We start from the raw sequence: 25,803 nt of genomic DNA on the forward strand, positions 1-25,803 counted from the left end.
CCCACGCTGTTTGAGGTCGAGTTCTCTAACATCCGAGGACTCCACGCTAACCTCAACGCTGTCCACCACCATCTCGAGACAGCACGGCCAACAATGTTGTTTCTCACGGAGACGCAAATACTCCGCCCTGCAGACACCAGCTACCTTAACTATCCCGACTACATGCTTGAAGAATCTTTTAAAGCGAAAGCCGGAGTATGCTTGTTCGTCAGGGCGGATGTTTGTTGTCACCGATTGCGCTGCTTGGAGGACCCCTCCTTCTCCATGTTGGTGGTACGTGTGGACCTGGTTCATCAGAGTCGAGTCTACGTGTGCCTCTACAGATCCCACAATGGTGACTTGGAGACAAGCCGATTATTTGACCATCTTAGTCGGGTGGCAGATGCTGCGCAAGAGCAGTTTCCTAACGCGGAATTGGTGTTTTTGGGGGATTTTAATGCTCACCATGAATCATGGTTGAAATCCCTCAAAACTGACCATGCTGGAAGAACTGCTCATGCTTTTGCTCTCACACACGACTTCACCCAACTGGTTGATCAGCCCACCAGGATCCCAGACATTGATGGGCCAGCGCCTTCTCTACTGGACCTTCTGCTGACTTCTAACCCTGTGGAATATCAGGTTGTGGTTCAAGCTCCACTTGGTTCTTCGGATCACGGCCTTATATCTACCAAAGTGCCATAGGCCAAGCTGCCGCCATCAGCGGTATGCAAACGTCGCGTTTGGCACTATAAGTCGGCAGATTGGGACGTACGTATGCGCGATTACTATGCGTCAGTCCCTTGGAAGGAACGTTGCTTCAGTGGGAATGACCCGACAGCTAGTGCCGCTGCTGTTGCTGATGAGATCATGTTAGGAATGGAATACTACATTCCTAGCTCAGATCTCATCAATAGGGGTACGTGTAACCGTTGGTTCACTCGTGAATGTGCCGACGCTGTATCATCTAAGCAGGCGGCATATCGCGCGTGGATCAACGGCTGCATTAGCGGGGCATCTAACAATGACTCACTGAAAGCCAACTACAATAAAAATTCCAAGTCCTGTAGGAAGGCATACACGAGAGCGGATGCACAGCGCATTGTACAGATTGGTCATGACCTTATTTCGCATCCTATTGGCTCCCGTAGCTTCTGGCGTCTGACCAAGTCTGTGCAAAACAATTTCTGCCAACCTTCGCTGCCACCGCTCAGAAATCCGGACCAAGGAGAAAGCCGACCTCCTGGCTAAACTCTTTGCCGACAACTCTGTGATCGATGATTGTAGTGCGCAGCCACCAACAATACCTTCATGTGGCCACACGATGCCTGACATCAAAATCAGGCAACGTGATGTGCGTGCGGAGCTGCAATCACTTGATATACGGAAAGCTAGCGGTCCTGATGGAATACCAGCTATTGAGCTGAAGAAGTGCGCGGCGGAGCTGTCTCCTGTGTTAACGCGCCTGTTCCAACTTTCTCTCTCTTCGGGATGTGTGCCGGAGGCTTGGAGAAGAGCTAATGTGCAAACGGTTCCCAAAAAACGGGATCGGTCTGACCCGGCAAATTATCGACCAATAGCTATCACTTCAGTACTTTGTAAGGTGATGGAACGGATTCTAAACAACTAACTGATCCATTACCTAGAAGATCACTGTCTAATTAATGATCGTCAGTACGGGTTTCGACCAAAACGGTCCACAGGTGATCTTCTAGCGTACGTAACACACCTCTGGGGTGAAGCTATCGACAAGCATCGAGAATCGTTGGCTGTCAGCCTCGATATCTCCAAGGCTTTCGACAGGGTCTGGCACAGAAGTCTTCTCTCCAAGCTACCGGCATATGGTCTGCCTGTTCAGCTATGCACCCGGATTGCCAGCTTCCTACACAAGCGTAGCCATCGTGTTTTAGTAGATGGTTGCGCTTCACAATTCTATGTAGTGAATGCCCCCCCCAGGGATCTGTGCTATCTCCCACACTCTTTCTTTTGCATATCAATGATATGCTCTCTCTTGGGAACATACATTGCTATGCAGATGATAGTACAGTGCATGGTGGATTCCACGGACGCGCAGTGGCTGGGCGGGCGGAAACTGAGGAGAGGCGGGAGAATCTTGTCATTGAACTCGATAGGATGTTAGAGCTCATCGCCAAAAAATGGGGTTCTGATAATCTTGTTGAGTTTAATGCCAAGAAAACACAGGTATGCGCTCTCACAGCGAAAAAGTCACCATTTTACCCTCATCCCTCCCTCTGTGGCACACCGCTGATGATACAAAGCAAAATTACAATGCTGGGGATGGACGTTCGCTGCGACCTTAGTCCAAGGGATTACATCGAGGCTATTATAAAAACAGCTTCACGGAAACTCGGAGTTCTGAACAAGGTGCGGCGTTTTTTCACGCCACAACAACTGTGCCTGTTATACAAAACACAGGTACGGTCTTGCGTTGAATATTGCTCGCACCTTTGGGATGGCTCCGCTAAGTACCTACTGGAGGCCTTGGACCGGTTGCAGCGACGTGCAGTCCGCATTATTGACGACGTAAAGGTCACAAACACCCTTGAACCTTTACAATTGCGTCGTAAATTAGCAGCACTGAGCGCTTTCTATCGACTGTATCACGGCGAGTGCTCTGAGGAATTATTCTCTTTAATTCCTGCTTCCCCCTTCCTTCTTAAGTCCACGCGAGCTGGTTCTCGATGTCACCGCCTAACTGTGACATCAATTCCATCGCGCACAAAGAAATTTGGCAACTCCTTTCTTTGTCGCACTACCAAAAAATGGAATTCCTTACCAGCTCACGTGTTCCCCTCCTCTTAGAACCCAACCCGGGTTGTAAGAGGAGGGGAACACGATGCCTCTTCACGCCTTCAAACGAGGCGTGAAGAGGCATCTTGCGGGCCGACAAGGCGGGGACGGCTAGTACAGAACATTCTTCCCGACTGTGCTGGCCGTCGTCGCGTTTGGACTCTACTACCACTTACCATCAGGTGGAGTAAAGTCATTTGCCATCTCGGGGCATATATAAAAAAAAAAAATCTAACATAATATTGGCCGACATCCGAAGACATACTACCAATTACCAAGACCGACTATTGGCATCTGCGCAGGAGAAACTAATAATGCACAAGTATTTGCGTAAACTCAGGTACACTCTTTTCAAAATGTAAGATTTAAGGACAATGACGACCAGCGAGAAATATTCGACAATTCAACCGATCGGCCTTACATATTTTCCGTGCTACAGAAGTATAAAACAGCTAAACATCCTAATTCCATGTTTGCTTGTGATGATGTCTTAACAGAACTCGAACCTGGAACGTCTCGATTTGCAGCCGTACAAGCTAGCCACTAGACCGTCGATGAGTTAAAACTATTTTACGTTTGAACTGCTTTTTATTTTTTATATTATTTATATACAAGCATTGTAAATATGAAAATTATCAACATTTAAATATATATTTGAATCATGTATATAATAGTTAATTAATGTATATAGGCGGCGTTGAACACTTACCATCAAGTCCTACTTTAAATAAAAAAAGTCTTTCATTACATGTAAATTCTAAAGATTTTGGAAAACCTTGTTATATAATCCTAATTAACCTTTAGGTCAATAGAGATCGGCTTGCGACAGCAGATACTAATTACAACATGTACTGTGTACTTTGATCTTCTAATTAATGGAATCAGTTGTGCCTGTAGTTGTGCTAGCGTAATACTTGACACGTGACAAGCGTTTAAAAAAGGAATGTTCTTTGTGTAAATTGAAAACAAAATATAGTCCTTTTTAAAAGAAAAAGGTTTTATTAATACAAGGTTCTTAGTGTCCGTTTTATTTTCGATTAATCGATTAACGACCGCTGTCGATATGGCGGCGTTTTTAAAGTATTTTTTAATATATTAAAGTAATTCCAATTTTTTTCACAATTATGTTTAACAATTGACTACGATACATAGAAATTATTTATACAATAGTCTATATACAATATAATTAAGGATGAATAAGGATTTAGTTTATATTATAAAAAGCTATATGATACACTAGCGTCATACTTATTGTGTGTTTCTACTAAAATAGAATTTCTACTTAGAAAGTCACTGATCATTTATTAATTACACAAAATTATATAAAAAAAATTTGACAACACTAAAATTGCCAGTTTTGCATTTGTGTAGAGGCAGCTTTACAAGTGTAGTTTATATGTCGTCACCCTAATGTAATAATGTGTTTTAATAGCTGCCCCGCCCACACTCCGATACCTCCGCCACCTCCACCACCGCCTCTCACCATACCACCGCACAGGTAATAGAAATAAATAGCAAGTACAATTATATTACCTTAATTTTTAAAAACAAACAATAGCCATGTAACGAACCAGCAACAACGAAGATATTTTCGATTTATATTGATTAAAAATAATATTATGTAGTAAATAGTTACTTAATAGACTTTCCTTTACAGCTGACGTAAGCATCAGATTATTAATAAATAAGTTTTATTATCACAATGATAAAAGCTTCCGGTCTTACTTGTAAACGTTGCAGAACAGTTCATTTAAACACTGACTTCTCTCTTTCTGTCATCATTGATTTGACATTCGAAAGAAAAAGACAGCGTTGCTTAATAAAAACCATCTAAGCAACATTTATAGATAAAACCGATAATTATTATAAGTACGAGTATGTAATAAGTTGTCATCACTTTAAATAGGTCGTGTATTAACAATTTGTGATCAATTACCAACATCAATCAGAATGGAGATAGAGAATTTAAGTAATTGTATTTAAGTAATTGTAATTTTCCTTTTTATTTATTTATTTATTAAAAAAAGTGAATATTCATATTTATGTCAGAAAAAAAGTCTTTGTCCAAGCCCGACTGGATAGGTACCACCCATTCATTACATATTCTACCGCCCAACAGCAATACTTAATATTTACTTTGAAGGGTGAGTTAGCCATTGTTACCTATTACTAACTACAAGCACAAAGGATATCTTAGTTTCCAGGTTTGGATGTAAGGAATTGTTAATATTTCTTATAGCCCCAACTATTGGGCTATGGTGAGCACTTACCATCAGGTGGTCCAAATGGGCAAATGCCCGTTCGAATACCTATTTTGTAAAAAATCTTTTTCTTTATTTTAAAACTATTTAAATAAAATAACACTAATTTATTTACAGCTATTCTTTTTTATTTCAGAACTAAGCATGTATCGTTTGCTCGCTCGCACACATTAACAACTTTCGATGACTCTGTAATGCCAGCTGCCGTTAGTGGTAGTAGATTTAGGAGGGACTGTGAGAGACTGATTGATGGACGTGTAGTTAAGGTTCGTTGGTATCATGTAATAATTATAGAGACAAGGTTTGACAGCTAACATTCCCATCTCTAGTTTTAACGCTTGGTAATATTGTAAAGGTTTTGTATACACCACTATTTCGGCGTGATTCTACATTTAAAGTGATGTGGACAAACACGTGTCGGAGAAATGTTAAGGGCAGGAAGTAGTTTAGTATATTTTATAAAGGAATCGAAGTTATTTAAATCGATTCGTTTAATATACAACCTGTTTTAATGTTCGCTTCTTGTAAATCCTTTAAAAAATATTTTTTTTGTTAATATTTTTGAATAGTAACATTACACTCGATCAATGTTTGATTGTAAAAAAGTTGACAACATTGAAACAAATCAAAGTGTAACCTTTTATCAATTTCTCTTTGTTTCATCTTCACAGCCAGAAAACAAGCAGTACGCAACTCTACCAGTAATGTTCCAACCGTTCCCGCCGTATCCGCCATACATGCCTGCGCAGGCGCCAGCTCCGATACATTATCCACCACCCATAGCACCTCTGCCTGCTCACACAGTACCGCCAGTGCAACGACCGACTCAGACGGAAGTACCGAAAGTCGTTGTTTTAGGTACCAGAACATAGCTATTTGATTTATTTCTTACATCTAAAAATGAGAGCTGATGTCTAAATTATTAAAAACATTTTTCAGATTCAATTAAAAAAGGAGTAATGAGAACACAAGCAACTCAAACTGAAGTTTGTTTAGGAAGAAAACCGCTCCCACCTAATTACCTATCATTGAGTCCTAGAACAGTTAAAAGGGTATATAGTACTAGTAGTAACATATGAAGTAAATTGAATATATTAAACAGTAAATGCATTTTTTTTTTAAATTTATAGGTTAAAATGGTCGCAGCTGGCGTTCAAACTAATGGCTACACCGTAGGAGTACGTAGATTGACAAAGTCTTTTTCGGAAGTCGGAGGTGATAGACTAGCGGGACGTGATACACAAACTGATGTTTCTATTGATATAGAAAGGTAATATAAATTACGATTCTTAGTTGAAATTAATTTGTAGCCGCTCTTATAATCAAATAGTGCTTGCAGTATAATTGGAGCGGATCATGAAAAACTTCATAGAACACAGTCTGAAGAACCACCTAGATCTCCACGTTCGCCGACATCTGCAATGCCGACATCACCAATTATACAAAGAGGTGACTCAGACGATGTAACATCATCTTCCGTAAAATCAATAGCTTCATCACAAGTGGACAAATCGTCGGAACTAAGTATATTACAGCGGCAAGCACAAGAATATTTTCAACAAAATTTTCAATTTATTCATGAAAGCGATAGAGATGACACGATCGACGATGATATGGAAACTATTGAAAAAAGCATGGCGTTAAATCGTAGAAATTTAGAATATCTACAACAAGAAATAGCAAAACAAGCCAAAGGAGAAAGATCTCTGAGATCCATTTTGTCCAAAAGTACCAGCGATGCATCTCATAAAACTATAAATTCTTCCCACCATTTATCAAAAACGTCCACATTTCAATCCGAACCGTCGACTGAGACATCCGCTACAACTACCGATGATAGTGAAAAAAATGAGAAAGAAATAATTATTGATTTCGAACCTCGACCGGACGAAGAGGCTATACCTTTTACAACATTACGCAGAAAAAATAAAAGAATATTGCAAAAAACACTATCCGAAGGAGAAATATTATTGGATGCGTAAGTATTCTATAGATATGATGTATTGCAAAGTATCCTTCATTATATATTAAGATTAATGTTTTATTTTTATAATAAAATAGACGAAAAACAGAAATTAATTCTGATGGAATTAAAGATGCACCCATAGTAATGTCAACGAGCCAAGAAAACATGACTAAGGAAGACCGCGAAAGGGAGGCAAAATATCGACAATATGTATCCCAAAATTACAGCCAAACTCCAATTAAAGACGAAGGCATTTTTGGATTTGAGCCAGATGGTTCATTCAGGTAAATATAGTATATAAATGAAACACAAGTAGATTTTTTTTATAATAATTTTAAACGCAATTATATTTAGTAGCACAACTCATGTAATCATCATCAACCACCGACTGGAAAACTTGAACGCTTGAGCGAGTCTTTTGATAAACATATGCTTCTCGGTTTAAAATTACTCTTAAGTATTAATTGCTTGCGCTTTCACTCATTCTGGATCATGTGATTCTCTTCGTAGTTCTTCAGACGGAAATGCACCATACGAAGATTTTCATGAAAAGTATATTAGTTACAAGCATGAACCATTTAGAATTCGAAGTGTAAGTTTCGAGGAGAAACCAGAAAGGGTTGTCAAGGAAGAAATTCCTTTGATTGGGTAGGTATCGTTTATTTCATCTTTAACTTTATATGATATTATATATTCGCCTAAATTTTGAACTTCCTTACATATAATTAATATTGGATTTTTTGGTAAATTAAAACTGAATAAATACTAAATATCAAAACATTTTAGTAATGAATCATATTTTCAGCACTGCTAAATCAAGTCCAGCATCACCAGATCCCATAGGATGTAATGTGGATGTTGAACAAAAAACAAAACTCACAAATACTAAAAATAATATTACTACTATTCTTGCGCCCTTAGAGAAATCTTCACCTTGTGCTTCTAGTGAATCACTCACTGTGGATCAAAGCAGGTTTGTTTTTAGTAAATCTAAAGATTTCAGATGTTTTGTTTTTGAATTAAAAAATAAGCTTCATTTTATTTTTTAGGGATCACTCCGATGGAATGTGGAATGAGTCTCAAACAACTGTTCTACAAGTCGATTCTGGTACTGATAATGGAACAGTTGTAAGGTAATACAAATAAATATTTTAATAAAATAACAACCAAAACTATTGTATATATATATGAATTATTGTAATGCTACTTTTTCAGTTCTTCAGATCTAAGTTCCTTAGCCACCTCTCCTGGGGCATTAGCTTTATTAACTCCTACATCCAGAAGGAAACAATTATTATTACTTCAACATCAACAAAGATCTTCTTTAGACACAGATGCATTAGATGAAGAATTTGACGCCTCTCAAGTAAGTGCTATAAAACAAAGTCAATATTATATCAAATCCGACATTGGTGTGTCATCATTGCATTTTGTAATTTACAGAGTCAGTCACCGACTTCTCCACGTAATAAATTAGACACAGCCAGTTCAAGTTCCGCACAACAAACAAGAGTATCACTATCACCACCAGCTGTCGTACCAAATATAACTTTGCCGATAACGAAACAGCCAACAATATCGAAATCTTTATCTCCAACTATATCAATAAAACCTAATACGCCAGCAATAGCCATCACACATCCAAGTTTAGATCTAAGTGACGTACCATTTAAAAGGACCCCAAGTTTTATAAATAAAAAAAGAGAACGAGCCTTAAGTCCTTCTAGAAGACAAGAATTACAGAGGAAAGCTCATAAAAAGGAACCAAATGGTACTATACCCAATCAAATAGTCGAATCCCCCTCAGAACCATCATTCACAAAACCCGCTAGTAGTGAAACTAGTTTAGCTAGAACTGATTCCGGAAAAATCAATACAACAGATGTATCGGAGAGCACAACCACGACTGAAGATTATGTAACTGCTAATTCCGATAGTTCAAAAAAAAGTAATTGTAAAAATCAAAACCACAGTAAGTGTTTAAATTATTATGAAATTCTATGTCTTTTAAATTTTCATTTTATATTTTTATTTTACAATTTTTTACAGATTCTGAAAACAATAACAAAGCCCAAGAAGGATCTTCCTTTGAAAGCGCATCGAGCTTGTATTCGTCTACAAAAACTGATAATGTAGCCGAAGATTTAGTGGTTCCAAGCTTTTCTCCACCTCTAGAAATAAGAGATGACTTTGTTGTACCTAACTTATCATCACCGCCACTACCACTACCAGACAGGTTACCTAAAACTACAGTTGAAAGAATCGAAGTGAAAGCTGATATCACACCCATTGAAACTAACAGAAGAATGAAAACAGAAGTAAAAAAATCAAAAGATGACGTTCCAAAGAAATCAGTGAGTTGTAGTTTATTTATTCAAACAGTGCAATGTAAGTTAAAATATAAGTATAAATATAAGTAAAAATATTTCTTATTTTTATATTTATCAAACAGATCAGTCGAGATGCAATTAATGGTAAAAGTAGTTCAAGCGGTAGTTACAGTATAGGTGGTTCAAATCCAAATGTTACCGAGAGTATGACGGATAAAGTCAGTGTAGACAAAATAAAAGAACTACCAGAAAAAATTGAAAAACCAGAAACAAAAGTAAGAGAAGAAAAGAAAGCTTCTAGTAATGAACAAAAAGAGCAATTAGTTCCTAAAATGGTGGTATGGTATCTTTGCATTCTATTTTATACATCAATTAATTTTCATTTTATATAATTTTAAATATTATGGTCTTGAAACCTAATTGTATTACAGGGATCTTTATCAGATGATGAAAGAAGCGTACACTATTCGTCATCAGGTTACTATGAAAGTCCTATTGAAGACGACGATGATGGAGGTTTAAGTAATATTTTTTTAATATTTAAAGTTTTGTTGTTCCCTTAATATTAATACTAAAGTTATAATTTTTATATTTTAGCCTACAAACATTCACAAAAATATCGGTCAACAGGTAGACCTAAATCTTGGATATCGGAAGATAAAAGAAGGAAAAAGAAAGCCTTTACATTAGAATTCTCTAAATCCTATGATGATTCAATATCAACATCTCAAGACGACTGGGGTAAAAGAGATAAAGATCCAGAACCTCTCAATCATCGCTCTTCGTTCAAACCTACCAGCTCAAAATTACAATTAGATGAAAAAAATATGGAACCTAGAAAGAAAAAAACACATTTTGTAGAAAAAACAAAGAGTGTTCAATCATCACCAAGAGATGTTATAGATTTAGAAAAAACTATTAAGGAGAAGATTACAAAAGAAAAGGAAAATGACAATAAAAGACCAACTGAGAGAGAAAGGTACGTCAAACGAACAAAACTTAAAGCGAAAAGCCCTACGCAAAATAAAACAATTGACGGAAGCTACAGCAGACTGGCTCATTACGACAGGAGGGATACCATAGGGTCAAACGTGAAGCTACACTTAAATATTCCTACATCAGATGACTCAAGTGAACAATACAGAAAAAATGGTAAGCTACATTATTAAGAGAGATTATTATTATTATTATTATTATTACTCTAAGGCATAAAATTCGTCCTGAAAATATAACTATCTAATTACAGGCACTGGTAATGGAAATATTTCTCCTAGAAAACATAGACGCTTACGAGATAGTCCACGACGAAAGTCAGGGAATAATAATAGTTCAGCAAAATCACCAACATCTAACAATCATGCTGCATATAGGTATTCTTACTTAGCTTTATTTTAGGTACAATGTAAAATGATTTGGTATAAAAGTATTTTACATTAAATATAAATTAACTTTTAGACCTAGACGAAAAAGTGGATCTAATGAAAGTATATCATTGCCTGGAAGTTTGCCTCGAAGGAAACAGTCTACACCGACGATTCCTTGCATGAGTTCCTTAGAAGCGGAAGATATTGAAACCGCCAGAACTCTAAACAGTGCAGGATCAACGTTAACTCCATTACGATATGTAAAAAGTCCGTCAGCGTCACCAAGGCACCATAAAAAGCAAGGCCAAGGTAAGTATTCTTTTTAATTATTGAAAATATTTTTATTTTTAGTATATGGAGTTTTATTTTTGTATTTACGAGTATCTGTATTAAAACTTTTTTATGTTTTTTAATAAATGTAACAGTGACGAAACTTTTGGAAATTGAATTAATTATTAAATCATATATTGTAGTATTAATCAGTTCCAAAGAGCTATTCACGATGCTTTTTTACAAATGAAAAACCTGCTTCTATCAAAGCAGTGATTGCATAAGTAGTTTTTGTAACAGCCGACGGAAAGTTTGCAAAGGCGGCCTCAGCAGAATCTCTACGTTCCGTTTCACCAGGATCAGACTCCGTGTTCTATTCAGAACACACTGAGCACGATATGGTTGGAGCGGAATGCGAAGCTAAAGCACACTGCCTTCACTGCGGCAAGGAAGTTCACATTGTTACTGCAACTCACGATCATGACAGCCGAGCTTCGAGAACTTCACACACAGATGTAAGTTATGAATTACGATTCCATATTACTACATAATACTGAAAAATTGTATAGGTATAAAATATATATAAATATATATGTTAGTTTAAAATAAATTTATACTTTTTTTTTAAATTGTATGTAATATTGTTGTATTGTTTCTTAATTTTCCTAAGCTATTGATGTTTCTCATATCCAAACTATATTTGTCACATAAAAATGTCATGTATATAGAAATAAATATTAATGATGATAAATGGTTACTTAATCCTTAAGGAATCTTACGCTGATGCAACGCCTGATATTGTACCTGCACCAGCTGGCTTTGCGGATTCTCCATCTTGTGGAGCGGCTAAAAAGCCTGCAACTGGCGCTCGATTGTATAAGAAACTTGACAAAAGATATCGTTCTGAAGATAAGTCCAGACATTATCGTCATCGACAGGATGTTCGAGCGAAGGTACTTGCTAACGGCACATTTTCATTATACAATATATTTATTAGAGATTATGATTTAAATAATAATCATAAAATAAATGTAAGTAGTTAATTTTATTTTAGAAACAAATTCATTTTCATACATTTATTTGAAGCATTATTAAAACTAAATCCAGATTTACAAATACAATAATAAGAACCAGGTGAATTTAAACAATTTTCTGAAGAGATATCGCAATTATGCGTCTCTTTGGTGCATTCATTGATATCCACACACATTCCATATTTTGAACTCCAGGTAAATCCAGTTTCTTTGCAAGTGCAAGACACGTTCCATTTGTTTGCAATTATACCATTTAAATTTTGATTGTCTGTGCGATTCATTTTACACGTAGAATGTATATTTTTATAAAAATTTTCTATAAAACAAGGATTATTCTTGTCCTCGTTGCATTCGTTATATGAAGATACATATTTTTTGGGACAACATGTATCTGGACAAAAGCTAAACATAGCGCAAGCAAAAGACAATTTGTTGTTTGCTCTTGGATCAAAATTATGATTTATATCAGTACAATCTAAAGAATTGGCAAAATTATCGCAAGATTCACTAAGCATTGATAATGCAGGAATACTTAACATCGTGTACCAACACATATAATATGATGCTGTGGTTCTCCACTGAAATTTTTCTATTGAACTGTAAAATGGCATAGTATTATCATCCAAATCATTTTTGATATTATCATTTCCACTTTCAATTTCTTTTAATGTTTTATTCCTTTTAACACAAATATCAGATGAAGCTCCAATAACACTTTGCAAATATTTAATACATCTTATTACACTATCATCGCAGTTTTCGTATATTTCCCAGTGTAGAGTTTTTAATGGCGGATCGGGAAAATGAACAAAGAAACCGACAAATTTTTCATTTGGTTCCGATTGATACAACCTGCGGTCCCATTCATTAAATTTGTAATTTCTTAAATAATATGCTATATATTTTAATGCTTCAATTGTACTTTTATCATCAGGATCTTGAAAATCTTGAGTTTTCTCAGAACAAAGAGTGTTAAACGGTGGTTGTGTCGTCAAAATATGAGCCTTCTGTTTATATATTTGTGCTGAAGATTGACTTAAATATGAAAGGAATAATTTCAATAGTATAAGATGAAATAGTACCATAATTATTATTAAACTTTAAGTCTCTAGTTACATTGACATAATATTATGTCAAAGCTTTGTTGTCATTTTTTTTAAATAAATATTGTCCATCTGGCTAAACACTTACCCCCACATATACAGTCATTATTCCGTTTTTAGCTCTTCAACTGCTCCGTTATATTAATATTTGAGCTGATCTAACGTTGTTTAAAAGTATATAGGCGTACTGCACTAATTATATTGTCTATAATGACGTTTATGTAATAACACTGTAACGAGTATAATTGTGAGTCAGATTATGAGTCGGAATAAAAAAAATATAAATGAAACGTTTCTGAAATGAACATATTATGCACGTTTAAATTTAACAGTCAGAAGAAAGGGGTAAAGAAGAATATTCAGGAATGGAGAAACCTCAAGATACGAGAATCGCGCGATCTGCTGGGAATAGTCTTGATAAACTAGCTGGTTCCAATGCGAGTGTTGATCCAGATGGTAAGTAGTCGAATAAAATATAAAAATGTAAGTAATAATCAACTTAATAAAATTTTAGAATGACTGACGGGTATACAACGTAAATCTTAAACCAGTAGGTCTAACAGGAAGAAAATTTGTACAAGAATTCCTTTTTGAACATGCAGGTGAAAAAAGGATTTTCCAAAATTCATCCTAAGGGGGTTAAATAGGGAATGAAAGCTTGTTTATTTCATTTTAATAAAATTAAATATCCCTCATTTAAAAAAATATTGCAATTTTACATACTAAGCATGTATTGCTCGATAATTATTTAAGGCGTTTATAAAAAAAAATCTGTTTAGGTAATTTCGTAGTTAGGTAAGTAAAAGTTTATTTAAGAAAATATTAATTTACCAGAACATGAAGAATGTTCGGGCAGTTCGGATGGCGCAGAAGATGAAAAAGGAGTCTACGCAACACCCTGGTGGTGCGGTAATTGGATATTATTGTCTGAAAATGAGGATAATTGGACTCGGATACCACCAGGTAAATTTTTAATTTTTTCGATTATTAAGAGTAAAGGATGAAAAACTGCTGTAACTGATACTATTTAAGAGATTTTAACTTTCAACTAAAGCAATTCTTGTTATTTTAAAAAGAATTTTCCAATTCTACGCTAAATATTGAGCCTATATTTAAACATGTAAAACTTCGTAATTTATACCAGTTACATTTGTACTAAAGGCAAGCGAAAGTAAAATAACAGCCTGTAAATGCCAAGTTGCTAGGCTAAGTTCTTCTCTCTGTTTTTGGAGAAGCTTAGTTTCTCACCACGCTGCTCCAATACTCCACAATATTAAATATTCTAACCTATAGACTATGCGGCTCACTCTTTGAAAACTATAATTAAATTGAAACGTACATGTCTGTAGTTATAATTTCGCTGAGTACATATCTTCTGCTACTTGTTTCTAAAACTGGTGATCCCATTTATAATAATATAACGTCATCAACAGATATGATAGAACCAGCAAATCCACAAGAGGATCCAACGGATTCAGAAACTGAATTCAACAAACGCTATGTTGCTCTCACGCACCGACTCGTTCACAGACGAGCCTGTATCGAGTTGAATCGCAGACAGTCGAATAACACTTTCGGTAAGTAATAAAGGATAAATTATACATAAGGGTCGAATTCCTACTCTATTTATAAAGCAGTTCCACAGTGGATTAAGGCAATTTGCCGAATTCATTCGAAAAATTTCGTCAGATGTCAAAACGTTCTCTTTAAAGAGTAAATATTAGTACTATATAATAAAACGCAGTGCTGTTTGCCCAGATTTAAAGTTAAATTTACAGTTATATGCAAATAAAAACACATGCCAAAAGAACGAAATCAATATCTTTCAAAAAATATAATCGTTTAATTTACAAATGATTAATAATTAAAAATATATATTTTACGAGTAGCATAAAGCAAAAATTAAGGTTAAACATTCATATCCCTATTTTGAAATTAATTAGGAAGTTAGAAAAATAATTTATATTTGAAAATATTGTTAATGGTCTATGCTCTTTTTAAAAAACCGATTAAACTTGCGGGCCACCTATTGTAAGTTAGCGGTGCTATGCCAAAAACTCGTACTCAAAAACTCTATTGCAACTAAACATACCGACCAAATAAATATTTTCTATACCAGTCCGCAATCCCGCTTACAGAGCAAACAAACATATAATAATTATATAGAAGGAATACCTTAAGTTTTATGATTTTCATACAAAACATAGCATTCATCAATAGTTACGTCACATTCGTTAACGCAACGTGCGTTAACTGATCCACTTCTAAACAGTGACGTAAATTCTATTTCTGCTACACTCTTTATTTATATAACTTCGGCTTTTATTTTCGGAGTAGCCTCTAAATTTTAAATCTTTATTGAATTGGCACGAAATATTTTTGTCACTTATACAATTATCCCTTTGTCATAGAATTTTTTTCTTTCTCATTTATAAAAAAAATATTTCTGAAACATCGTCATCGACAACATTGAAAATGCTAAATCTATTTTGACTGGAAAGATTTCTTTACATTGAGTCATATTGATAAAATTGTTTTATATTTAAAGAAAGGTACGATAAAAACCAGCAACTGCTACTGACCGATCCCAAGCGGACTAAATTTAATTTCACATAGGCGCCGTACGTCATCTCTTAGTTGTAACAGACACGCGACTGCGGCTAGACGATATTGTCACGTTCAAAGAGAAAGACTTTATATTCTATTGATTTGACGTCGGAATTCAGCTGATGCGTTATGTTTGTGTTATACATGAAGTTATAATAGTGTACGCGTGTTATGCAATAACACTTGAAACGGGTCAATAATCTTTGTTATTTGAAGTTCAAGATAGTGCGTTTATAGTTTAAAAAAATGCGGCATAGTTGTAAGTGCATTATATTTTTTGGTAATAGTATTTTATTTGTTTAATTTTTATATTTTGTATACTGTTTCTATATTATTTTATTTTAGTTAGCAATGGCTTAAACGATCCTAATGGAAATATCAGACAGAAATTAGAAGAAATATTTAAATTGATGCTGGTGGTGTGGTGTCGACAAACTCAGGCTAATAAGCTTATAGCTTTGGAACCCTGTGGTAAAAATATTTATTTCATTGCTACTTTATTTTGTTTCATTTGGATGGATCTTAGAAATGAGATACATATGAGAAATTACCGTTTAATCATCATGAGACATAAATATAATTGGAGTTTTGAAGAGAATAATTTTAATAAAAATGTTCCATGAGCGTTTTTCTTTCGTAATTTTAATACTAAAACTAGCTAACTAAAACTGTGATACCTATGTTTTCTTATCGCTGAAAAACTTCAACCGTAGTCATACATTTTCTGAATGAAGCAGTTAACGATGTCGATAGCATCTGGATTTTTGCCAAAACATTTAGCGAAAGTCAGATGGTAAGCATAGCTCGATGTATCCTTCAAATATCGACTATTTGTATGTATGTCACGGTCACTCTTGGTCTATATAATTGTGTTTTTATGGCATTAACCAATCAGATACGTAAATATTGGGTCAGGGATTATTGATTCACTTATAAGAACTTGGCTTAGAAAACGATATACGTTTGGTCCGATTATATTTTCTTTTATTTCCGGAGCTAAAAGCTGCTATGGAGCAGATTTTTATTTAGATTTAGGTCAGAAATAACAAACGAACATTTTAAGAAGACAATAGTTAAAGCTAACCAAACTCTGCGGACAGACGACTTTTAAATCCGGGCCAGCACCACTAAGTTTTAAAATATTCCGTGCTTACAAAACATCTTGTGTTTTGTGCAGAAAAACATAAAAATAATATACATAATATATATTAGCATATACTCATATACATATAATATATTTATAATATATATAAACCGTTAAAAAATAATATAAATAAAAACAATTATGACATTTAAATTACAAATCCACTTTATAAAAACTAGAATTGAGCTCCACATATTTATATTTTTAAGAAAGGCAGATTTTATCGCTTATCTATAGCTTATGGGAGTTTAATGTTTATATTGAAATTATGCATTTTATTATTAGAAAATATAAATATTGTAAAACTTCATTTACATATAATTTCACTCTTCAGAAAGCGACAAGACTGTTGTAGTCAGACGTGGCAATGAAGAGTTCGGATTCAGGATACATGGGAGCAAGCCAGTCGTTGTGTCAGCGATCGAGCCTGACACGCCAGCTGAGTCATCTGGACTCGAAGTTGGAGATATTATAATAGCTGTTAACGGTAACATACAAATTAATATTATTTATTTTAAAAAAAATTGTCAAGTGCTCCGCGTGTAAACCCCTAAAACTAGTCAGTGTTAAAATTAAACAAGTTGTTGTAGTCGAAATATAATGATAAAATTTGACTTCATTAGAATGTATGCTGACATCTAACGCAAAATCTACTGTACTTTTAATTTATATTACGTGTGTAATAGCTCTTAGCAAGCTTAGTTTGCTTAATTTAACTACGAAAATGCTTTTGTAGTTAAATTTAATTTAACTACAAAAGCAAATGTTTCTATTTTATTTTTACAGGGATCAATGTATTAGACAAAACGCATTCAGAGGTTGTGAAGATAGCTCATTCTGGCTCTGAGATTTTGGAATTAGACGTAAGTGAAATCGATTTTATAACAATATATTCTAATAATAATGAGCTTGAAAATAGTAAATAATTATAGATATGTTTTCCAAATAATCTTCCACTTTCCCCAGTGCCTTTCCAATATTCAACACAATATATCGCACAGATTTCATTTTCAAAATTTGGAACTAGCAGTGTAATGTTATTAACAAATAAAAGTACACGCGTCAAATGAAATGTTTGTAGCTACTTGTTTTTACTCAACTAATATAATACAATCGAATATGCTTTATTGTACACAAAAATTGTTAAGGAAAAATACAAATATAAATATAAAACAAAATGGTATGAACAAAGGGCGATCTCTTTCAGACTTCTTAATAATTATTAAATAAATAAAAACTATTCAGAAAGATGGCTGCATTGAAAGAAAATTAATAAAAAGTGGAAATATATAAGTAAATCGCGCCTTAGGTCGCACGAACATGTGAAGTAGTGGCGTCTCTGGCGCACGAGGGAGGTCCCGCAGCGCTTTACTCGGGATACTTGTGGCGCGCTGCGCCCGCACGCGCTCATCTCCCGCCGAGATGGACCAGGAGGTGGTTCGTGCTGAAGAGGGACAATTGCCTTTACTATTACAAGACCGACTCCGTAAGTACCAGTGGCGAAAGCTTTACAATATCGATTTGTCTGTTTTAAAATCTTTGATATTTTGTCTCGATAGGCGCTGTAAGAAAGTGCTGAGATAAACATGATGCGAAAGCTAATATAGTTCCTATGCTTTACATTAAGAGTGCAATAATAGAAATGTTACATGTTCTTAAAAATACATATTATAATAAGATATACATAACATTACGGATTTCCAGATAGCACAATATTGTGTTTTAGTGATGGAATAGATCTAAACAAAAGTTTAATATAGAAGTATCGTTTATTGTTATTAATTAAAGACTATAATAATTATTATAAAACAAATGTTTCATACTATATAAATCAGTTTTCATACTATATAAATTAAATAATTTTGTGTATTTTCTCATCTAGAGATCGAAGTGGATCAGCAAATAGTAAAATTTAATAAATAGTTTTAATAACTAATAAATTAAACTTTTATAACTATTAAATAAAACAATACAAATACCTACATAAATGTACTTTTAATGTTCAGAGTATCCACCCCGTGGGCGCCCTCATGTTGGTGAACTACCAGTTAACGGAGGAGGACGCAGGTCGCGCACACGGGTTCCGTCTGCAGCGGGGCGGCGGCACGCGGCTGCAGCTCGCGGCCGACACCGGTGAGGCCGCCGCGAGATGGAGAGCGGTTCTCGCTCATGCTATTGATGCAAGCAATCAGGTAAATGTTCTAAGTATTCCATTAATCGACCATTGTAATAATAAAAATAAAAGAAATTTTGAGATAATAATTCTAGATAATTTGCTTATATCTCTCTATTTCGTATAGTTCATGAGAGTTCTCTGTAAAATCCATCATGACTTTTTTACTTAATACAATTTCGTCTACATTTGGCTTGCCTCATGGCAGCTATTATACAAACCCATTACTAACATACCAACTATAAGGAGAACGGCCATGGCGTCTGTTACCATAAACCGAAAACAAAATGACATAATAAAACAATGAATAATAAAATATATTTATAATTATTCTTCATTGATAGACAACAATTATTAGAAGTTTCATGATATATTTATTTTAACGGAAAAACTATTCAAGCACTCCTGTAATTAACTGAAATGTATCATCATATAAATACCTATCACGAAAATAGTTTAGTTCAAACAATGTTTAATACAAAAACCTTTATCGCTTTATCATTCTTGATAGCAAAAGGTGTAACGAATATCAACTGCCCAGTGCCCGCCCTCTTTAAATTTTTATTATATCCATTTTGAACCATCTGTTCGTATAGTTCCTCTTATCATCGCTAGATGGCACTTATTTGTAATTTACGAAGTCGTCACTTATTTACTATTATTGCATTAATAGAAATATATAAATTGTACACTTTATTAAATGGAAAATACAGTTTATTAAAAACGAAATAGTGTTAACTAGTTAATTTGATATTAGAAGGAATTGAAATTAAAGAATTATATTAGAATAAATTTGTGAGTCTATGCAGTCACATTGCATCTTAATAGTTCTTCAAGTTATCTACAGATGGCGTTTTTTTAAACATCTATCTAACATTGTTTTAATCTTCATTTTTATACACTCATAATATATTAAAATTATAAGCGTTATTATATGATTTGATCATTTAAATAATATAATTGTACATAAAATTCATATATGTTTGAGATTTTTAGGTATATGACTTTAATAATATTTCTGTTTCAGCGTGATGGCTGGCTAGAAGTGACCATGAGGAACATGAAGTTACCGCCATCGTCTATACCAAGACCTGATTGTTTCGGATACCTCATGAAGTTAGGTTCCAAGTGGAAGTCCTGGGCTAAACGATATTGTGTGCTCAAAGATGCTTGCCTGTACTTTTACAACGATGGAAATAGCAAAAATGCTTTTGGTAAGTATCGGGTTTTCTTTTAATTATTATAAATTTAAATTTCATCTCCACAACCTTGTTTAATGTAATTACTTATTTTTTTTCTTTTTCATTGCTCACAACTATTTAAAAAAGTACTAATAAATATACATTGCCATTGTATCAAGTAACGAAGGTTCCTTGTTTTTTTGAATAAGCTTCAAACGTCCACATGACGAGACCTTATTACAGTTAAATGACATTGACGGCTGTCACTAATTTACTTTTGCTTGTTTAGATAAAATAATTATTTTTCAATGTCTTAAATTATTATGGAAAACATCCTAAGGAAACTAATACTAGTTTAAAGTTTAGTTTCTGACATTCGTCTACTCGCATTAAATCAACGTGGTGGAGTGAAATTCATTTCTGTTACCTTAATTCGAAAGAAGAATTTTGTATACAATTTTGATTATGATGATATTGATGAACATTTATTTATCATTTAATTTATTTTGAGCTTTAAAAAAATTGTGCGTATCTTTAAAAAAAATACCATGTTTCACTTTTATTTATTATATAACATGTATGTAAATTTTAGGTATGGCATGCCTCCACGGATATAGAATACAGACGTGTGCTCCAGGAGGCAAGAAATACGCTTTTGAAGTGATGCCGACAGAGCCTAAGCAGAGACATTTCTATTTCCACACTGAATCTGAAATGGACAGAAAACGGTCGGTTATAATTTTTTTTTTATTATGAAAAAATGTAGTCATATTATAACTTCCATTGTATTTATTGCATTTCTTATCCGCTATTCTAAAACTTTATTTTCTTACTTTACTCTCATCATGTCCAACGAGGTTTTACTTCAATGATATATTATACACCAAACTCTAAATACCAAACCTAAACGACTAACCATAAAACGACTCTTTACTATACCAAGATTTTACGAAAGAAGCTGTCATTTAGAGATTGAATCAGTAACAAACAGCCATACAAACAAACTTCCGCATTTATAAAATTAATAAGATAAGATGGTACGAGTAAATATCGAATGGAATTTTTAGTTAATAATGTATAAAAGTTATATGTCGTTTTATTAGTTTTACTTAAAAATATTTTTAAACGATAGTCGTAAAAACCTACTTAGTTTAAAGGAACTCTTGCTGACAATGCCTAGCAGGCGTTAAGTCTTCCGTTTTTAGTATACAATTGCTTGGCTACAATAAACTAAATTGAATAAATTATCAAGGACATGTTAAAAAATTAAAAAAAAAAAAATTACATTCGTTGTAGTTTTGTGTTCCTACTGATGGATTACTTAAAATACCGATACGATTTAACAATGGCGAAGAAAATATTGAAAAAAAAAAATTAGACCTAAATTTGATACGAAATATTATTAATTGATAACGAAAATTGAAAATTTTATGTTTAAACGGGAGAAAGTTTTTCTAATTTTTAACCAGCAACCACTTATACATACTTGCATATATTTAATAGATACGATCATTAAAATCGACCTTACCTCCTGTATATATTATTGCACAATTCATAAAGATTTTTTATTACGTGTTTGAATTTAATCTGTATTATATGATCGAAATTATCGGCATTTGTTTCACGTCAGACAATATTTTCGACTATTTTTACACTGTGGTCTTACTTTAATAAGCAAAATAGTTTTTATATTTTTATAATATTAAAAATGGTTATTTATTGACGAGCCGGTTGGCGTGGTTGGTGAATGCTTTGCCTTTCACGCCGACGGTTGTGGATTCGATTCCCACCCAGGACAGATATTTGTGTGCATGAACATGTCCGTTTGTCCTGAGCCTGTGTGTAATTATCTATATAAGTATGTATTTACAAAAAGAAAAATAGTATATGTAGTATATCAGTTGTCTGGTTTCCATAACACAAGCTCTGTACAAGCTTAATTTGGGGTCAGATGGCCGTGTGTGAAAAATGTCCCAGGATATAATTATTATTATTATTTCCTTACAGTTGGATGGCGGCTCTTGAATATTCGATAGATCGGTGGATGAAGGCCGGTTGACGAAGACACTATACTTCAGATTCATTTGAATTTGTGTAACTATAGACTCAATATAAATGTTCCTTTTATCCTTTTTTATGTTTTTATTTTAGTTTATTTATTTTCAATATAAAAATCTTTTTTAATCATTTTTATTTTATTAAAAAATCCCAGATTTTATGATTACAATTTTATTCTAAAAATCATGAACATATTAAAGCAAATTATTTATAAAGTATTTATATAAAATTTACAGTTTATTAAAATATAATAACGACGTTAATTCCCGTCCTAAATATTTATTGTTAAAAATAAATATTTTATTTAAATTCCGAATATTTAAATTCAATATTAAACAATAAAAAATATTTTCAAACCAAAAATATATAAAAAAAACTGAACAAACTTAATTTTATATGTATTAACAGATTTGCAATCGAATATTATTTTTATAATTTACAATTAAAAACAGAGCGTCAAATAAATAAACATCGAAATTGAAAAGATATTTTAAAAAGTAGCTTTAATTCATATGATTCTAAAATAGATATTTAAAAAGTCAAGATAATAATATCTTGTAATACTTGACTGACGAAAGACTATATAAAAACTTTTTGAAGACGAAATACGATACACACGTAATATATAAAAAAGGGGATACTCGGTTGGAGTCAACTCTCCTTTAAATGATCCGTAGATAAACTATACTAGACTTAGTCTATAGGAAGATGTATTCCTATAGTAGCTATTACGGTTATTAAAAAATATGGACGTGTTTTAAATATGGTGTAGAAGATTTTATTCATTATTGTCAAAAAAGTTAAATTAGCAGAGAGGTTATTTATAGAACGTCCAAAACCAAAGCTACATAGAAATAATTAGTATTTAAATAAATGTGCCAAGCCGTTAAGTCATTTTTCTAGTTATATGTTTCATCAGGTACATAAGATTAATAAATATATTATTATATATTAAATATATATAAATTTGTAATAATATTTTACGATTGTTTATTTTAATAGAATCTCTTATTAATTATAATCTAATAAACTTCTCTTATTCTTTATAATTTTTATAATTTAATATATATTTTCGCATGACTCAACAACGGAGTCAAATTATTATCAAATTTAATATGAAATTATTAAACCTTATTTTTAATTTGTATTAGTCCTTGTTTATAAAACATAACAATTTATTTGTTATATATTGGTGTGTTTTAAGTATAGTTCATAAAAGAAAATTGATGTTTTGTGTCATTACATTTGTTTATATACTTTTTATAATGATTGTTATTGATTTGAATTATATGATTCGAAATTTAATTTTTACGAAAATATAAACTTGTTAAATATTTATTTATTTAATTAGAATATTTCAAAATCTACTTTTATTAAAAAAGATTTTCTTTATATAATGAGGTAAGAGTACGTTTAAAATTACATAAATATTTATATATATTGAAATATATTTATTTGTAAATAATAACAAATTTAATTATGAATCGATTTATGCTTATAAATGTCGTAATTATAGTGTAGAATACAAAATAAATATCATTTTTGGGAGGTTATAATCTCTCCAGTAGAATGTGGTCCAGAATAGTGACTTAACTTGTGCATTAAAATCAATAAATAATAAGAAAAATATAACCAGTAACATTCTAATTATGTATGTACATAGATAATAAACGCTCAAATATATTTAAATAAAAAAAAAAGAATAAAGAGACTTATTCATAAACTGATTTTTGTTAAATGCTTATAGAAGTAGTATTGTATAATAGAAAATGTTTAAATCAGTATTTAAGACGAAAAAAAAATATCGAAATGTTTGGATATTTGAAAAATATAAATGCACGTTGATAATTAGATATGTAATTGTTTTATGGATATATCAATAATTTAATAATTATTGTAATGTGTTCATTGTAAGTACGTCAAGAGATTAAAAAAAAACTTTTTAATTTTAATATACTAATGCATCGTGTTATCGTTCCATATTATAATCTATATTAAAGTTATAATGTATGTTATTATTTTAATCACAACGTTATAATATCTGAGTGTTTAATAATTTTCGTTTCAAATAATTTATTTTAAAATACAGATATGAATAAAATATATGTAGACTATGGTGACGTAATTATTCATATTTCTTTAGATAATATTTTAAAAGATATATATGTGAATGTATGTATAGGATTCGTTGTATTAAAGTATTGAAAAATAATTTTATCTTTCATTTAATAATTATATTTATTCCCATCAAATACTCATTGAGGTAAAGTTACCGATTCATAAAGGCCAGTGGTCGTACAAAAAGTTCATAGAAATTTAGAACCGTACCTCTTTCACTGTAAATAAACTCTTATATTATCAATTAGCAGGTACGAACGAATTTCACGTTCATCGAAAGAAAAGTTTGAGGGCGACGTTAATTTACACGACTTATAAGCTACTAACACGAAAAATAAACAATCTGGCGATATCCTTCCCTTTTTATTGCTTCCAAAGTAAAAACGGTACGAAGGCTTCGGCAGGCGGAGAGAGGTGGGAGGGGTACTGCTACAGGAGCGCTACTGCCTCTGACGACGTGAGTACAGTAGTACGCGTCCAACTCCCACCAGTCGCGCGCCGTCTGCGCACACGCAGCCTTCGCGCCAAGCAAAACTAACCTATAAAACAACTATAGTGTAGCAACTGTGTATAAAACTTTTATCAGTGGATTACAGTGAGAATAACTCGAACTGTGATGTGTCCATACGTAACCGAGTGCATCAACGTTACGCGTGTAGCGTTACGGCAATAACTCTTCTAAATTGTGTCGCCTATTAACTGTTTATGGTATGTGCAGTGCGTCTATTGTTGTGTGCGCTTCCACTAATCTCCAATTCACCTGTCCACGCCAAATGTGGTTAGACTGTGAAATGTGACAAAAAATGGCAATGATCTATCATTGTTCGGTGTGGACCCTCGGTTTGTAAACTTTGTGGGCGACTACCTGACTCTGGGGTTGGAGGCGTCGGACGATCGATCGGACAACCAGTCGCCTTGTGAGTTCGATTTTTTTATAGAATATGTAATTTAATACGGCGGATGTGGAATAAATTGGGTAGGCAGGGTGCGTTATACGCTACCTGTTTTATTTATCATCGTCATGTGCGCGGATGTGTGTTATAAAAATCATGTTTATATATTTTTTTTCCTTTAAGAAACCACCCAAGATATTACAATGGTAATGTTAACGGTCCGTGGTTAATACCATTGTTTGGTTTTATAACTTTGGCCACTGTTTTAAATAATTATACTTACGTGTTTTTATTGTACAAGAAATATAACAAAGATATTATTATTTACAAATGATTAACTCGTTGTATTCATCTTATGTGATTAAATTAATTATCAATGTTAATTTACAATCGCTTATTACGCTACAACCGCTTATTTATTTTTTATTTGTTATTTTAAATACATTTAATAATATTTTTAATTGTTATATACGGTTTATTTTAAATTGCTGACAAGGAGCCAGTAACTTTT

At 33.1% G+C, this 25,803-nt stretch overlaps 2 protein-coding genes across 2 annotated transcripts in view; both read left to right on the plus strand.

The window, feature by feature from the left end:
* The window catches only part of LOC126771818 (uncharacterized), a 227,992-nt gene extending 205,568 nt beyond the window's left edge, over positions 1–22,424 (plus strand). The window contains exons 8-36 of the mRNA XM_050491922.1: positions 4,223–4,288; positions 5,188–5,317; positions 5,723–5,909; positions 5,991–6,103; positions 6,182–6,321; positions 6,382–7,029; positions 7,113–7,301; positions 7,823–7,990; positions 8,067–8,150; positions 8,233–8,383; positions 8,461–8,989; positions 9,067–9,371; positions 9,470–9,685; positions 9,779–9,869; positions 9,945–10,499; positions 10,594–10,717; positions 10,803–11,020; positions 11,282–11,496; positions 11,752–11,934; positions 13,451–13,574; positions 13,953–14,081; positions 14,552–14,695; positions 17,204–17,356; positions 17,656–17,732; positions 18,179–18,355; positions 18,876–19,061; positions 20,070–20,256; positions 20,816–20,951; positions 22,231–22,424. Of these exons, the coding sequence (XP_050347879.1) occupies positions 4,223–4,288; positions 5,188–5,317; positions 5,723–5,909; positions 5,991–6,103; positions 6,182–6,321; positions 6,382–7,029; positions 7,113–7,301; positions 7,823–7,990; positions 8,067–8,150; positions 8,233–8,383; positions 8,461–8,989; positions 9,067–9,371; positions 9,470–9,685; positions 9,779–9,869; positions 9,945–10,499; positions 10,594–10,717; positions 10,803–11,020; positions 11,282–11,496; positions 11,752–11,934; positions 13,451–13,574; positions 13,953–14,081; positions 14,552–14,695; positions 17,204–17,356; positions 17,656–17,732; positions 18,179–18,355; positions 18,876–19,061; positions 20,070–20,256; positions 20,816–20,951; positions 22,231–22,282 (5,677 nt within the window). The 3' untranslated portion in view covers positions 22,283–22,424. The remainder of the gene's footprint in view (positions 1–4,222; positions 4,289–5,187; positions 5,318–5,722; positions 5,910–5,990; positions 6,104–6,181; positions 6,322–6,381; positions 7,030–7,112; positions 7,302–7,822; positions 7,991–8,066; positions 8,151–8,232; positions 8,384–8,460; positions 8,990–9,066; positions 9,372–9,469; positions 9,686–9,778; positions 9,870–9,944; positions 10,500–10,593; positions 10,718–10,802; positions 11,021–11,281; positions 11,497–11,751; positions 11,935–13,450; positions 13,575–13,952; positions 14,082–14,551; positions 14,696–17,203; positions 17,357–17,655; positions 17,733–18,178; positions 18,356–18,875; positions 19,062–20,069; positions 20,257–20,815; positions 20,952–22,230) is intronic.
* A 2,462-nt stretch (positions 22,425–24,886) lies between these two features.
* Positions 24,887–25,803, plus strand: part of LOC126771834 (protein bowel) — a 33,602-nt gene continuing 32,685 nt past the window's right edge. Inside the window, exon 1 of the mRNA XM_050491965.1 lies at positions 24,887–25,316. The gene's annotated coding sequence lies outside the window, so the exon portion shown is untranslated. The remainder of the gene's footprint in view (positions 25,317–25,803) is intronic.

The sequence above is a fragment of the Nymphalis io genome, chromosome 11 (genome assembly GCF_905147045.1).
Source record: "Nymphalis io chromosome 11, ilAglIoxx1.1, whole genome shotgun sequence".
Lineage (NCBI taxonomy): Eukaryota > Metazoa > Arthropoda > Insecta > Lepidoptera > Nymphalidae > Nymphalis > Nymphalis io.